Below are 16,718 nucleotides of genomic sequence, written 5' to 3'. Positions count from 1 at the left end.
TTTTTTCATGAACTCGACGTTTCGATGGGCGAACCAAACAATTGTACCTACCGTGAACAACGTCCACTTTCTGTACCGCTGTTTTTAAAACGAAATTTTAATGGAACAATTCATGGAACACGCGTCTCGAACCGGCGTGCTGCGTCGAGGCCGCCTCGAGGCTCGAAGATCGTCGGGATCATTGAAACGAGCCTTTCTGTCGAACGTACGAATGATATACGGTATAACTTCGTTTGCGCAAACTTATCAGGAGGCAAGCAATTTACGTAATTGGAGCAAATGTGCTGAGATTTTTCTATTTGTCCATTAATCTTCTATCGTTAGCTATTTATTATTATAGTAAGAGTTCATTGGGTTCGTGTTCAGGTAAACACATTCAACTGGCAGAAATTCATTTAATCGCGTACCAACTGAAATGAGATTGGCCGACTGAAATTTGAAATTTCGTGTAAACGAAATAAAAGTTCGCGTAAACGAAGTTCTAGCGTAATTGGAACTCAACGAATGATCGTTAGAATGATTGCAAAATATGAAATGTCGAGCAGTGAGATTAAATTCCCGAGTATAATCCAGCGTTTATTGTAATGCATGTGAAAAATTTGATATATTTCATTTCAAGACTGAATTTGATCGAGAGTGATCTAGCTTGAGAAACGTAAGACGGCAAATCACGATCAACAAACTGTTAGGAATTAAAACAGTTCTGCGTAAATACGCTCTTTCCATGCGATTTGAAATATTCAATAGCATCTTTTTCATTGTATCGTAAGAAGCACAATTTTTGTGTAATTTCGTGATTCACAATTTTCAAATAATTCGTCTAGTCGAAGAAAATTGTTTGCGTAATGCGCGCCGCTGCTCGTAATAATCGTCAGCGAAAACGAACGAGAAATCGAACGATCGCTTGTGATCTTCTGGCGATTATACTTTATCGCGCTAATTAATTTTCTAACAATTGGACTGTGGATATTTGTGCAATTGTGAGAAATTTAAATATGTAAGAAGTTTTGCAGAGTTCGCGTGATGTACAAATATATCAGAAACATCCAAAGTACTCGTGATAATATTTAAAGCATAAATCATTGCGTCTCGTTTATTTTGAAATATGAATTTCAAAATATGAATTGAAAATATGAATTTGCATAAGCATTCGCAGTCTAACGTATGTCAACGCGTACAAGGGAAAGACGTCCTTTTCAGTTTCATACAATAATTAGCTTCGTATAATTAGTCGATTTTCTAGCCACGAATGTTCGCTTTCACCTAATCGAGTCAGGGCAGGTTCCTCGCGAGTTTAAAACAATTGTAACGCGATCATGATTTTAAATCAAAATGAGAAAAGAAGGGAAAAAACGAAAAACAAATAATTCCAGAATAGAGTTTCTCTTGGAACTTGGATAGAGGCAAGTACAAGCTTGCCCTCTGTTAAGCCTCGTTGAAATTAGTCAAATTACTTGAATTCAAATGATTTCAAGTTAAACGAAGACCACAGAAATAATAATAATAATAATAATAAGTCTAGTTTTCTTCGTTTTCTGATTTTCGTCTTACACTTAAACAGATGTACTTTGATATGAAATATGAAAAGAAAATAATTAGATCCAATCCTAACGAAAAAAAAAAAAAAAAAAAAAAAAAAAGAAACAATAGTACCTACTACAACTGTACTTAATTTTTAAGCCAAACAAGGAAACAATTTTGAGATTGATCGACTGTTTAACAGAATTTTGAAATTGTTTCTCCTGTAAATGGTGGAAGTATGATTTATCATAATTTTACTGTGTAGTCTTCAATTGACTTGACCATGAGAAATTCTAGTAACTTGCCCAATCCGAACGATGCTTTGGACGAAATTAAACACATTTATCTTATACATCTCTCGGGTGAATTAGCCGAGGAAAAAATTGTTCGTTTAGTGTATGGTCGATGGATATCTTCTCTTCGTTATTTATTTATTTATACCATTGATAATATACGGTCAGTCATGTAACGTTCACAAGCCAAAGAGGCGGAGCTAGTAAAAGCGAAAATAGGCCTGAAAGGTTACTTTCCGTGCGACTATTGATATTATCGTTGCTGTAGTCTTGTTACTTATTATTATTGTATTATTATTATTAATATTATTATTATCGACTTAGATAATAAATTATTCTTATTACCGTCATCGTTTAAATGAACCTCGCCAGCGTCATCGTTAGTCAGCTCGTTTCGTCGCATTCGTTCATTGATGTCTCCGTGTGCAAGATTTCGGAATTTTCCGGTGCGCGTGGGGAATGAAAATGAAAGACAAAGGATCTTTTGTAAATTGTATAAAAGAAAAAACAAGAAGTAGCAAAAGTTGTAAAAGGAACGCGAGAAATGTGCGAAAATAAAATTTTTGTGAAGAACGAACGTTCTACTTCCTTTACCTTCCCTAAATTCCAGATAACAATGCAAGCTGCGTTTTAATATTGTTCGCACTATGTAATTCCTTTATTCTTATTAAATTAAATTAACAAGGCTTGATAAGAGAACTATTACACTTGTTTCGTACACTTTTTATACTTTTCTGTATACTAAATTCGGATATTGATACAATTTTTCATCCATAGAATGAATCGATTGAATCGAATGATGATAACCTTACAATATAATAAAGTAACTAGAATAAGACATTACAGTGTAAGTTACACAATGGTTCGAGTTGAACTACGGTATGGACGATAGATCGATAATCGGTACAACAGGAAGCATATCGACTTAAATATGCACTGTGAGCTGATAGATACATTTAAACGTAAATGCAGACTAAATATGACATTATTGAGACTTTGTGTTTCTCGTTCTGGAATATTATATAGAATACCGAGACCTCGAAACAAATCAGATTTTCTTTATATATAAATATAAGATAAAATAATTGTTTAACTATTCTAATTAATTAACTCGTAAATTATTTGTTGAAATTAGTACTCGGTAAAGGTCTTCGAATAAATATTTTTTATTCATTTATTTAGACTTGATGATAAGACTGTGTTTTATTTGTAATTCCATACGAAGCTTTACTTTTAATTCAAACAACTATGTACTGAATCGGTAATGTCGCGTGTGATAAAAATGGTAAGAATCGAATCGAATCGAACCTAATCGAAACTACAAATACAATAAATTTTATCATATAATATCAATGATAGTAAAATAATTATAGTGTCATTAAAAATATAATATTATTTCTATTATTAACATATTATTAGAGTAAAATATTAGTAATAGAAATGATATTATACGTATATTATGAATGTCTCTTTTATATTATTAATGCCACGTTGTCCACGTCATCCCACATAAAATTTAAATTATTTAAAAAATTATTATTAGCAAAAATAATATCCTAAATAAATAAACTTTTTTACGTATACATACGTATTTATTTGTAATATTGATATGCTTCTTCTTTATTTTATCTATGGCCCAGTTCCGTCTAACGCGTGCGTGACCAATGAGAATGTGAGTGATCGTTGTGACAGTTCTACAGGTGAAAGAGTTTGACAGCGGAGTAAGGAATGGCGTTTATTACTGTGCGATATAAATCAATTTAATTAATAAATTAATTAAAGAAAGAAAAGATTTGTAAAATGTCGGGTGAAATTGATATCTTTGAAGATAATGAGGTGCAATTACCTCAAGATCTTGGAGATGATGTTGTTCAAGAAGTTTTGAAGACTGGTACGGATTTGCGTCAATATTCCAGACAAATTGAAAAAGAATTAAAAGAAGTGGAGAATAAATCTATTCAAGACTATATAAAAGAAAGCGAAAATATTGCGAGTCTTCATAACCAAATTGCTGCATGCGATAATATTTTGGAGGTTAGATTTTAATTTGCGTGAATTATCAGTATCTACAACGTTATAAATTTAATATATATTGTAAATTTATAATTATATAAATTTATAATTTCTAAAATTTGATTACGACTTCAAAAATAAAATATATTAAAAAATACGATGTATGATCTAAAATGCATTTCAAAAAATTTTGTTTACAGAAAATGGAATCAATGTTAATGAGTTTCCAATTAGATTTAGGAAGTATCAGTTCAGAAATACTTTATCTACAACGTAAGTCTGTAGCAATGAGTCAACAATTGTCTAATAGGCAAATTATTAGAGGACCTCTTAGTCAGTTTATCGAAGACATGACGGTGTCAGAAGCTCTTATTGCGTAAGAATTAAGAATAATACAAAGATAATATCTCATTTAAAAATTTAGAAATACTCTTAAATTTGTAATTATAATTTATTAGGGGAATAATGGATTGCCCGGTGACTGAAAAAGAATTTTTGACCCAATTACAAACATTAAATCATAAAATAAATTTTGTAAAGGAGCAGAGTTTTAAAGAAGCAAAGTCATGCTTAGATGTGAAAGATATATTGGAGAAACTGAAAGTAAAAGCACTAGCAAAGATCAGAACGTATCTTTTAGAACAGATTTACAAATTCAGGAAACCAATGACAAATTATCAGGTCCCTCAGAATAATATGTTGAAGTATAAATTTTTCTTCGAATTTATTTTAGCAAATGAAAGAAACGTAGCTGAAGAAATTTGTGGAGAATATATTAGCACAATGAGTAAAATATATTATTCATATTTTAAGTCGTATTCTTCGAGACTAATGAAACTGCAGGTAAAATAATAGTATCAAATCTTAAATCGAATGATAGTCAAAATCTCTTTTTAATTACTAAATTATATAGTTTGAAGAAGGAGCAACTAAAGACGATATGATGGGAGTTGAAGACACAGCAGGAAGAAGTATTTTTCATAAAACTGTATTAAAGCATAAGGGTACAGTATTTTCTATAGGTAATAGAGGAGATGTATTAACTTCTCAGTTGGAAGCACCCATTATAGTACCTCATACTGCATCTAAAACAAGGGTGAATATAGAAATTATCATTTTTAAGATAAAATCATATATGGAAATATTAATACAACAATTTCTTTTGTGTTTGTAGTATCATTACGAAGCTTTGTTCAGGAGTGAACAATATGCTCTTGTAGATAATGCTTGTAGAGAATATTTATTCTTAACTGAATTTTTTAAAGTACGTGGTGTGCAAGCAATGGATATCTTTAATCAGGTAAAATACGTTTCATTGTTTATGTCAATTCTAATAAAATGAACAAAAATGAATATATAAAGTTATCTACTACCATGTACTTAATAATTAGGTAATGGGAAAAACAATAAATCTAATGGTAAAAAATCTGCAATCTTTTGTGGAAGATTGCTATGATACCATCGCTTTATTCTTGTGTTTACATTTAGTAATGCGATATCGCTTAACTTGTCATAAAAGAGCAGTACCAGCTTTAGATAAGTATTGGGATAACATGACATCAATAATTTGGCCTAGGTATTTAAGTCAACATAATAATATAATTTTTAATATCTTAAGTGGAAGTTTAAATATATATATATTTTTTGTTTGAATCTTTAGATTCGAATATGTTTTTCAATTGAATATTCAAAGTATAAAAAGTTGTGATCCACTAAAACTCACCCAGGAAACAGGACCACATTATGTAAGTTTATAACATTAAAGTATATGTTAACGTAAGTTCTTAGAAATAGTAATAGTTCAACTAATTTATATGTAGATTACACGAAGATATGCTGAATTTAGTGCTGCAATGGTTGGTGTAGTTGAAGGATTTCCTTGCGAAGGGGCTACGCAATTATTAGCGGAATTGCGAGAAGCCGTGCAATGTTTCCTATTAAGAATGGCAGCTACATTTTGCACTAGAATTCAACAACTAGTTTTTCTCATCAATAATTACGATTTGGTCCTTGGTGTATTAATGGTAAAACAATTAATTTATTGCACTTAATTAATATTGTAAAAAGAAATGTGTTATAGATGTAACTATATTCTTTAGGAAAGAACACGAGACAACTCAAAAGAAGCAGAAAGTTTTCGCGATCAATTGAATGCACGTTCTTCGGAATATGTCGAGGAAATTTTAAGTCCACATTTTGGAGGTATAATACAGTTTGTCAAAGAATCTGAAGCCATGATCGAGAAGGGTCAAGCCGATGAATCAAAAAGACAAGAGGGAAAAGCATTAGCTCTTGTACAATCTTTTACGAATAATTGGAAACGTGCATTAGAAGAAATTAATCACGAAGTATTAAAATCTTTTCCTAGTTTAGTACTTGGTACAGCACTGGTACAACGTGCAATGACACAGTTAGTGCAATATTATCACAGATTCCATAAAATCTTACCGCCAAATGCTCGTACACAATTAACAAACTTCCATCATATAATGGTAGAAATGAAAAAATATAAAGCGAATTATTAAAAAGAACAAGAGAATTTTTATTAAAATCAGGCAGAATTATCGTAATAATTTATAACGTTATATCAATTTTATTATTAAATTTCGTCGATTTAGAACGTAATGTAATTGTAAATGTTATATATATTTATGAATGGAAATATTATAGACTTTATTTATAAATTATCTTTACAAAAATAAAAAATAATTTTATTATCAATATGATTGTATAATTTTTATCGATATTCTGTTTATTGCATTATAAGTGAGAAGACGAAAGATAGTAATTAGTCAAATATTGAAAATAACATTAGAAGACAATAATTATGAAAAAACATAGACTGTACATTTATTTATAAAATAATACATACTATAATAATACTAATCATGGTATTGTATTACCATTCTATACAATTAGGCAATTAATTTTTCATACTCAGTGGCTCGTATAGCTTGCGTAGCAACATGAGCGATTAACACGCATCTATGTTATATAAATTAGTCTTTCTATTTGTTTATGCCCTAAAAATGACCCCATTACATTTATGCAATTTCACAACATCTATGGCAAATCTTGTCGATTTATCCTTATTGTTGAACTTACTGATAGTTCTAGAGATTTATCTTTTCTTTCTTTCCCGAGATACCTGTTTTTGTCTCAATTACGATTTTTTTTGAGACGAATACTTTAATTCTTTGCGATTTACTGCAATAATCCCTAAGCATTACAAATTCTTTTTCTTTTTACTAAAATTTTATTTTCTTCATTATCACTGCATATTTCTAAACAGAGAACGTTTATTAGGCTAGTATATTATTCATAAATTATTATTAGATTATCACGTAGTGCAAACCTAGTCTAAGATTATTATTATATTTTTCTTTAGCAAATCGCAAAGAAGTAATAAGTATAAGAATATAAATATTTTTCGTGTACTGTGACTGATATATGCATTTTCTCTTAAGACGCCTAACTTTTCAAACTGAATGTAACCGATCTATGTAACCGATATTGTAGTGACTATAGTATGCCGTCAATTGCGTGCAAAACTCCATTTGTTGCTGGTATATTATGTGTTACGACATGTGCCTCGTTCACTCGTACTCGACCTGGAACAACATAGGAAATAGTTTACAATTTTTCTTCGTTACAAAATATCTTCTATGAAAAGTTGTTTCATAACGGTAATTATTAAATGGAAAACAATTAATTTGAAAATAATTACAAGCAATTATAACATTGAAAGTGAAAGAACAATTTCAAGGGATAAAGATGGGTGGGGCAGCACGTATGCATCCATTAAAAAGAAATTCATTCCATATCATACTTTAATGAATACGTTATGGGGCGAAAGGGAGTGTTTAATCACGAGGTGGGGGAATCACTGCTTAACGAGCAAATAGGTTATTAGGACGCCTATTTTTTCACCGTTCGCGTGCCAGACTATAATTTTTACAGGAAGAAAATTCCTTGAATTTTTCTACCTTAGAAGAATATTATTCAATACATGTGTTTCGTTCAATTAACCTAACTTTGAACAGGAAATCAAGAATTCAGATTCGTTAGTCATAAGTAGTTAATATTTTCTCCAAGAAATTAAATTTGTTATTTAAAAAATTATAATATCTATATATATTTTGATAGAATATTTTTCTTGGAATATTAAATCTTACTTAATACTTTATATCTTATAACAGAATATCCTTCACTTACCACCATTTTTGTGAATATGAACAGGTGACTGAGGACGAAGGGTATCCTTTTGCAAATAATACCTCATGCCAGCTGTGTATAGGGTAGATGGAATCACGTGTCTCGAAACAATCGTTTTCGCAGCTTCTGGTCCGTCTTCTTCCGTCCAAACCGGTGCTCCGTCCTTCGAAGATGATTCGAAAGCGGAGTCCGTTGGTGCGAAAACGGTGAAAGTTTTAGGTCCTACAAAAGTTATTTCCGCGTTACTCAACTATTAATAATTTTAATTTTAGCACCTAAATGCTATCATACATACAATCATAGACAATTATAACAGCTTCTGTTAAATTTGACTTAATAAATATCAATGGCATTTCAGATTATTGAAAATTTGATGAACTTTAATTAAAGTGAGTTTGAAGATTTCATTCGGTCGACTTGAGATAATTTATTGATTATTATTATTAATACATATTTCACGCTTTAAGTATAACTCATTACCTTCGAGCTTTGCATAAAATGTATCCTTGAAATGTACAAAAATCAAGTTACATAATTGTTACACGATATGGTGATAATTAACGAATTACAAATTATTATATCCACGTATTTTTAAGTAAAACCTTTTGAAAAGCATAAAATACCTGGCTATATGTACGTCATTAAATAACTATTAGCCATCTATATCATTAATAGATACAGTATTACGAGCACTGTTATTGGGTAAAGGCTCATTAACCCTTCAACGATGGAAAGGTTTCGTCAGAAAGTAAACAAGTTCTACGAGTGATGAAGCATCGCAAACGATGGTTTAGATAAGTTATCGAACGTGTGCCGGTTATTTGAATCATCATCAATTTCTCATCAATTCCTTTTTATTACCGAATACAAGAAATCCATAAACTACATCTTATCTTGTGCCATTTCAAAGAATCAGGCATGATTGATATATAAGTCAATTTTGTAGCTGATAGTAATTTAACAGTTCCCTGCAATTTTATGCGTTCATAAATGTGCGTTATTATTTAGTTATTATTATTATTATTATTATTTATTCTTATTATTATTATTTATTCGATCTGTCTTACCTGATAAAGTATCTTGAAGACCCGAGATGTAAAGCATTTTAAGGAAGTTGGTGAATCTTCTCTCGCGGTCAGCCTGCAACGTTTGCACCAAATCGCCAACCGGAAGAGGAAACATCACCCTATCAACGGCGTGGGCGACACCCTGTGGTATCTCGATGTCCCGTTTATTCGATGCCACTTTCGCGCCATTTATCGTTGTCACCTGCTTGTAAAAATGAACAAAAAAACATAGCGCTGTTAACGCCGCTTTCTGCTTAGGTCAATGTTGATTCTACTCGTTTTGTAAACTGTTCTAAGTAATCATCGAGCAGAGAGAAACGAACTTTCGTCCTTCAGAATGGAGAGTTATACGCCTTTAACGCCGAGAATTTAAATGAAATTAGACAAAATGTTAATCAAAAAGATCGGTGACAGTAAGAAAGATCATTCGTTCCAATCTTTACCGATTTTACATCCCTAGAAAAGAAAAGATCGGACGATCGTTTATGTACGCACAACGTTATGCATTATTAACGAGCGAATGGAATGTTTTCCAGAAGGTCGACAAACTAGATCAACGTGAAACGATCGATCGAGCAAAGCGGTGAATATGCAGGCAGCGCTGGTTATGACACATTGATCCAAAAATGAGGATCGATGGAAATAAATCGTCGTTAAGGTCAGTGAGATCGTGGACGATAACATAATCTGGAATTACGAGGTCTCTGTGAAATAAGGGACATACCTTGATATCGTTCCATTCGTGGTCGTGCATTGCGTATTCGTTCACTCTTAATTGCGTTCCAGCTAAGCTAACACCAGTCATTTCATCTTGCAATGAATCGATCCTGAAGGCTCCTGGTATCACGTGGTGCAGCAGTAACTACAAATTAACCATATAAACCATATAAATTCCAGCGATATAGTCTACTTAATCATCGTATAGTAGACCATAATTCCAATTAAGGCACAGCGGTAGTTGTAAATTAATCATACAGATTCCATCCATGTAAATTTTATTTAATCATGGTAAATTACTTTTACCTATAATTCAATTTAAGAGAGAATTAACGATCAACAGAATGTGGCATTTTACCGTGACGTTAACTCCTTAGAAATATAACAACATTCTGCGATCCAATCAAAAATTATTACTTATCAACGTCTGGCGCAATTACTCTTCAATTCGAGGATGGAATTTCGTTTGCTCGTCAGGAGCTAAAAAGATGATTCTCGCGGGATTAATATCGCGAGCAATCGTTGCCGTGTTATAAATCAACAAAAGTGACGTACCCCGCTAAGAAGTCGTGGATTATCTCGGAACTTTTGCTCTGCCTTTTCTGGGCCACCAAGTTGCACCAAAAGTGTCCTGAAAGCTTTGTCTGTCGGGACAAATATTGTGTACGGCCCTGTAATATCATAATGCAGTTTTTATAAGCGTAACATTAGTTACTTCTCTTGTAACGTCGAATCATATTCATTAAATTCAAATGGTAGTCCAAATGATCGGTTCGAAAGTGTTTCGAAATAAAATAACAGAAGCGATCGTCGCGAAAGAAATTCGAGACAAACTTCGATTACATGCTGCTTTTTCTAACTCGTAGATTATTTTTAAAACGTAGACGATGAATCTCAGATGGAATGACTCGCTGTTTTATAATCCTATTTCAAGTATTCGTCTACGTTTCGCACGATATTGTGTAACTCGCGTTGTAGCTTAGCGTCATTTTACGATTTACGACGGGGCGCGTTTGTTCTGCATCTGGCTCGAGAGACGTCACGAGAGTGGCAGAACGCATCTTTCTCAATCACCAGGATAATTATTATCCGGTCGTTTCTCGTCCAGCGTGAAGGGACACCGTTACGCTTCTTTGCTTTTTAATCGACGGAAGTGCACTGTTTTTCCGTTTGTCTGACACGTCGATAATTGGATCTGGCTGTTGCACGATCTCCTCCGACGCGTTTCTCTACCGCTTAATTTCACAATCGTTTTTAATTGCCTCAGAAACGACTGGGCATTGTCCGACTGTCTAGATTATTATTTGCGTAACATATCCGTGTAAATTATAAATTGTACATATTTAATAACGTATTTACAGCTGTATAATTATATAATAATTTATACGTTTAATGGATAAGTATATTTATAAAATATTCGTGTTATTACGTTTTCGAGAAATTGAAATCGTTGGATTTGTAGTTACGTGATTTATGTTTTACGATTGCTACGAGCGAATTTATTTTCAATAATAGAAAATTTTAGAACGATCGATGAAGAGCGATTGTACAAAACACTGTAAGTTGAAGAACTTTGATTTCTTATTGGAGAATATTCTACGTACTAACGCAAATAGAAGTAGCATAGAATTTAAGTGCAATTTTATGTTCTGAATAGTTGTTAACAATGCTCGGAGATGCTGTTACAACGTCGCCTCTATAGAGAAAAATTTAAGCGCCAGTAAACTTTAGTTAATTGTTTCTTTGCTCCTATCTGTGCTTTTATCTGTCTAAATGAATAGAGTTTTCTGTACAATTAAAAGGCAGCAAGTACAAGGTTTCCCACAGATTCAACTTTTCTTCTTCGTGAATTTGGACTGCATCGATGCGTAAAGTGTCTTTTCCTCCTGAAAAACCTCTTTCGTTTTCTACAGGCACTCTTCAATTATCGATCAACCATCTTAAGCGTACTAACAGCAAATGTGCTAGAAATTCAACCTTGTACTCATTTCACGAAACGCGACACAGAAGTATCATGAAATAAAGGATGAAAACTAACGAGACTTAAAATAAATCAGACCTGCAGATCGTGGATTCTTCGGTATCGTATTGTTTTTGTCCGCGATCGATTCTTCGATAAACCTTAATTAGTCGTTCGTTGTTAGAGCCATAAAGGTAACGTAACAGCAAACACGGTGACTGAATTTATGAATTGAAGATAAGAGATGTTACAAACGTTCGATCAAATCGATGGCTTATATAGGTCAATTAACGCAATATCGTAAGATGCAATTAAGCTGACTTTTGTAATTTAAAGATTCGTATAACGAGGTAACGACCATTATTGTTGTTGCGATGAGGCAGGTTCTGTCGAAACGTTCAGACAATCCGTGTGAACATTTTTCTAATGAACGTTGCTTGGCTAAGTTTGACGTCGAGAAGAAGCAAAACATTTGTACAGATTATAAATCTTCGTTCTTCATCAGGTTAATGTATTTGGAAGTTGAAGTTCGAATTTGTGTAGTTTAACGAAAAAGAATTTTGCCAAGTGATTTATCGAGATCCAAAAGATTTCATTCGTAGTAAACGAAAACACTGCAAGTTTCAAAATTTTCATTAAAAAGGCACCATAGGCTGGATTATGGTTGGAACTTCGTTTTAATTCTAATAACGAGAAAACATCTAGTAATCCATCAGTACCTTCATAAACATCCATCAGTTACCATACAACGTTCAATTTATCAGTGATAGTTATTTCAAAATTTTTACTTGAAAAATTCCATATGTCTCTGTAACATTTTCATTTCAATTTTACTACGACAAAAGGAATCTAATCGATCGCTACTCACCAGTTTCGTTCAACACGTTGTCCAAACCCGACTGCCTCAAGTATTTAGCCATGGCGAACAGTCCTTCCCTCCTAAGCAACGTGTTCAAACTCTCGTGTATCTGACTCCTGGTGGAAGGTGATTCGATCGCCGATGATATGGTGGACCTTTCAAAGCTGTCCTGATAGATTATATTCTCGTTGTGTAAGGTGGTCGATGGCCTCGTGGTGGTCGGGATCGTCTTGAGGGTCGGTGAAGTTTCACCGGTTGGCCTGGCGGTGAAGTGAATGTAGGAATTGGTCGACTGATGCGAGAAAGTCGTCGGCACCGATGGAAGTGTCGTTGTAATGATTTCATTGACCGGAGCCATGGTCGGAATGAAGTGACTCCTTGTTACACTTGGATATTTCAACGTCACTCGACTATCGTGATCCAAGGAGGTCAATTTAGGGGTTGTGTTTGCGGTTCCAAGTGAATTGTACACGTGGCTGGTGACGCTCGATGCCGAGGACAGATATTTGTCCGTCGTGGGCACGGAATTTGGTGAAATTGTCACGTGTGGGAAGTATTCTGTCGGTTTGCTGCAAAAAGACGTTGTTTTGGTTAATTAAACGTGAATGACGCGAATAGTTATGCGATAGACTGTACGCGAATACAGTGGACGTTAAATTAGGATCATACACGGAATTTGCCTAATTACAATATGTAAGTAATTACGATTACACCACGTAAATACTTTCGTAGCCACTGTAGTTGGATTCTGAAGGGTATTGCGAAAGAACGATATTTAGAAGATTAAGATTTGCAATTGGTGCAGTATGAGAAATTAAAAATTTACCGAATTAAATTAATTTGCTCTGTCGCATACCTCTCCGTGTACCTCGACGAAATAGAAGTAGATCTCGGAGTAGTCGATCTAGGGCTAGTGGACGCAATACTTTGACTCGAGGCTGTTACACTCTGCCTCGTCGAAATAGAATTTGGATCCAAGCCGGACTCGAAACTCTGAAGCGAAGTCACAGTCGTCGGATTCGAAGAACTGGGTGGCAACTTTAACTCTCCTTTCTTTATCTTCTCCACGATAGACTCGACCTCGCTTCCCTCTTTCTCCGCGTTCCCTTTCACCCCTTGCACCTTGTAACTGCCATCAGGTTGCTCCTCCAATACCACAAACGTTACCTTCTTCGCTGGTAGACTTTGAATCGGTGCTTTTCCAATTTCCTCCAGCTTTCCGTCGCTCTTCTGTCTAATAACCTCAAAGTCAGCTCCAGGAGGAAGCACGCCCCTAGTCAGCTCTTCGAAAATAGCTTTCGGTGGCTTGATAGTCGTCGTCGAAGTAGTCAGCGCCAAAGTAGACATAGTTAGAGTGGATCCATCGGTAGGAAGGTTAGACGTTAAGCTGCTTGAAGAATCGATTAATTGAATCTTCTTTCCGTTAGGAAGCACTATGTCCCTGGTACTGACGTTCCTCACGTCATCGTCGATAGATTGAGCCAGAGCCAGCTTCAGTTGTTTCAACAAAACGTCTCTTTCCGATCCTAAGGAAGCAGACCTGGTCTTTGACGCGACGGTCTTCGAGGTTACTGGCTTCTCAGTCTGATATATAACCTTGATCTGAGGTTTTGGCTTACCCTGTTGCACAAACTGATTCTGTTGCTCCTGTATCAGGCTCAATAAATTCTCTGGGATAGTGGGAGTGACTGTTATCTTTTCTTGGTACGTTCTGGGAGAGACTGCAGTGACGATGGTCGGTTTGATGGTCGTTGTGGTCCTCGCAGTTGTCGTTGTTGTGGGTGGAATTGGTGTGGTCGTAGAGAACTTCTTCTGATGAGTAGCTATCGCTTTCAGGAACAGATCTGTTTCGGATGAAGTGATTTTTCTCGCTGTTGGTAGCGATACGAGAACAGGAGACGTTGCAGTGCTGACAGCAATCGTGCTGGCAGATGTGACAGGAACTGGCAAAGGAGTAGTCGACGTGAGTTTCTGAAGCTGTTGGAGTCTCAGAAGCTCCTGCTGCCTTCGTAGCTCCTGTTGTTCCAATAACAATTGTTGCCTTTGCTTTTGCACCAATTCCAACTCACGTTGCTTCTCTAGATATTCTTGCAGCTGTAACGTCTGTCGATCGCTGAACAAAGGTTGCGACAAGTCCTGCTGGAGGTTCTGAAAGTGGCTATTGGTGTTTTGATACTGGCTGCTAAATTGCTGTGGAAATTGTTGCTTGGCTGGTTGAGATTGGAATTGAGTCTGAGCGTTCAAGTAGTTTGGATTGCTGAGTTGTTGAGCTATTTTTTGTTGCTGTTCTTGTATCAATTGCTGTACTTGTTGTTGCTGTTGGTACAGCTGTTGAAGTTGTTGCTGTTTTGCACGATCTACTTTGTATTTGGCCAGGGATGGGTAGGACGCGCTGGCTTGCGGCTTGGTGGCAACTTGATCGAAGGATCCTCGAGAATTGATCGCGTCTTGGGGTCGACGGAAACGTTGCTGGTGTTGCTGAACGTCGCTCAATATTTGAGCCTGTTGAGAAGCTGAGAGACGCGGCCGTGGATCATGTGATGGATGACTCTAAACAAAATTACATATATATTCGTTATGTTTTTATTATGTTACGTTTCTTTACATTTTCGCTGGTCATGTGAGCTTGCGAGAAATCAAATTGATCAATTTTATTTCTATTTTTCATAAAGTTCTCAGTGTCACATTATCCAGGTACACAATTGGTGTCCAATATTTCATTAAGAAATCTCACTTTCGTGAATTAGTTTGTAGGAGGTAACATACAGAATTAAATTTCAAGGAAAATTGCAAGAAATCACATTTGTAATCGTCATTCTTCCATGCATTCGATCATGGTACCTCTTGGCAGATTCGTACATCTAAAAATAAGATAAAACATTGTTTACCACGTTAATAGGTACTTAACAAATTCGTGAACGAAGAAACGGCGTGTAACGAGCACAGGAATTTACATAAATTGCGGAATAGTCAATGATCCACCCTAGTCGCACGTTTAATCACCGGCGGTTATAGATTCTGCAATTATCTGCAAGGCAATCCAGCGCGTATTCGCGATGATTAATCATCAGCTTTGTTCGAGAAAGAAAGAAAGAGAGCCCGATGTAATTAAGATCGCGATAATTAGCCGAGGCATTGTTCTAGACTCCCTTCTCCGTGTCGTTGTTGTACCAGGGGCTGTGAGACAATCTCCTCGACTCTTCGAGAAAGTATAACTCCGTCGCGGTTTTCATTTCGCAGCGTCCTCGCGTAATAACTCGTTCGACGATCTCGAATTTAAATTGAAATCTCTTATACCACCTCGGTACGCGCGGCGACACTGTTCCAAGCTTTTGCCATCGCGTTCCTTTGTTACCTTTCTCTTTAAATTAAAATTAAAACATAGCTACGTGCCAAGAGTTGCGCGTCGAAGAGAATCTCTTCAGTCCATGCGATGAAAAGTACATTATCACGAGTGTGCACGAAGAAAAATATTATGTAAATGATATTTGTACAGGAAATTTCTTTCTATTTAGTCGTTAACTACGATAGACGATTGATCAATCTGAAATTATGTTTTTTAAATAATTGCTTAGCAAATAGCAATTAGATCGGAAGGAGATTTGAAATTATAATACGATGAACAATATGGATAAAAGTTACGCTGGTATCATTATCATAAATTACGAGTTAATGAATCTCTGGCCGTTTATCAACTAGCTTGCTTACTACCTTACTTGTATTTCATTTTCTTTTTAACTGTTGTTTCATTCTCTTTCTAGTCGACCGATTGTACTTAACTCTTTGCTGACTACTGATGACGCTACGTTGGCGTCATGACCCGGGTTGATTTCAGAGGTGGGCGACATTATAGCGTTGTCTATGCAAATCGTCGAACCACACACGATGAAAGGCCACGTGGATTCGGTCCAGCAATCAACGTGTTAAAGAGAAACGTTCGATAATACGATCGAAAGTCAATGCCATCTATTGAAACCACTGTCATTGTCATGTCGGCTGCTACTAATTGCCGTAGTACGTTCTCCTAAATCTCATAATAATGCTGACGGTAAATGTGAGTCAAAGGCGATCAA

At 35.0% G+C, this 16,718-nt stretch overlaps 2 protein-coding genes across 7 annotated transcripts in view; one reads left to right on the top strand and one right to left on the bottom strand.

Moving 5' to 3' along the window:
• Nucleotides 1-3,463: 3,463 nt before the first annotated feature.
• On the top strand, nucleotides 3,464-6,551 carry Vps52 (vacuolar protein sorting 52). The gene is made up of 9 exons (XM_072017137.1): nucleotides 3,464-3,848; nucleotides 4,028-4,203; nucleotides 4,286-4,670; nucleotides 4,741-4,923; nucleotides 5,002-5,127; nucleotides 5,219-5,403; nucleotides 5,488-5,572; nucleotides 5,648-5,851; nucleotides 5,927-6,551. Exons 1-9 carry the CDS (start codon nucleotides 3,615-3,617, stop codon nucleotides 6,350-6,352), a joined length of 2,004 nt encoding a protein of 667 aa, XP_071873238.1. The 5' UTR covers nucleotides 3,464-3,614; the 3' UTR covers nucleotides 6,353-6,551.
• A 101-nt stretch (nucleotides 6,552-6,652) lies between these two features.
• LOC139994468 (uncharacterized) overlaps nucleotides 6,653-16,718 on the bottom strand; it is a 29,333-nt gene continuing 19,267 nt past the window's right edge. For 5 of the 6 annotated variants that reach the window (XM_072017133.1, XM_072017135.1, XM_072017132.1 and 2 more), the window contains 7 exons: nucleotides 13,502-15,195; nucleotides 12,655-13,214; nucleotides 10,382-10,497; nucleotides 9,834-9,971; nucleotides 9,110-9,314; nucleotides 8,043-8,264; nucleotides 6,653-7,438 (listed from right to left, as the gene is read on the bottom strand). In XM_072017133.1, coding sequence (XP_071873234.1) covers nucleotides 7,350-7,438; nucleotides 8,043-8,264; nucleotides 9,110-9,314; nucleotides 9,834-9,971; nucleotides 10,382-10,497; nucleotides 12,655-13,214; nucleotides 13,502-15,195 — 3,024 coding nt within the window. In that variant the 3' untranslated portion in view covers nucleotides 6,653-7,349. The remainder of the gene's footprint in view (nucleotides 7,439-8,042; nucleotides 8,265-9,109; nucleotides 9,315-9,833; nucleotides 9,972-10,381; nucleotides 10,498-12,654; nucleotides 13,215-13,501; nucleotides 15,196-16,718) is intronic. The other variant, XM_072017136.1, reaches the window with a different exon arrangement.

This window comes from Bombus fervidus, chromosome 14, assembly GCF_041682495.2.
Source record: "Bombus fervidus isolate BK054 chromosome 14, iyBomFerv1, whole genome shotgun sequence".
Lineage (NCBI taxonomy): Eukaryota > Metazoa > Arthropoda > Insecta > Hymenoptera > Apidae > Bombus > Bombus fervidus.
Note: the sequence above shows the minus strand (reverse complement) of the source record. Positions and strands in the feature narration are given on the sequence as shown.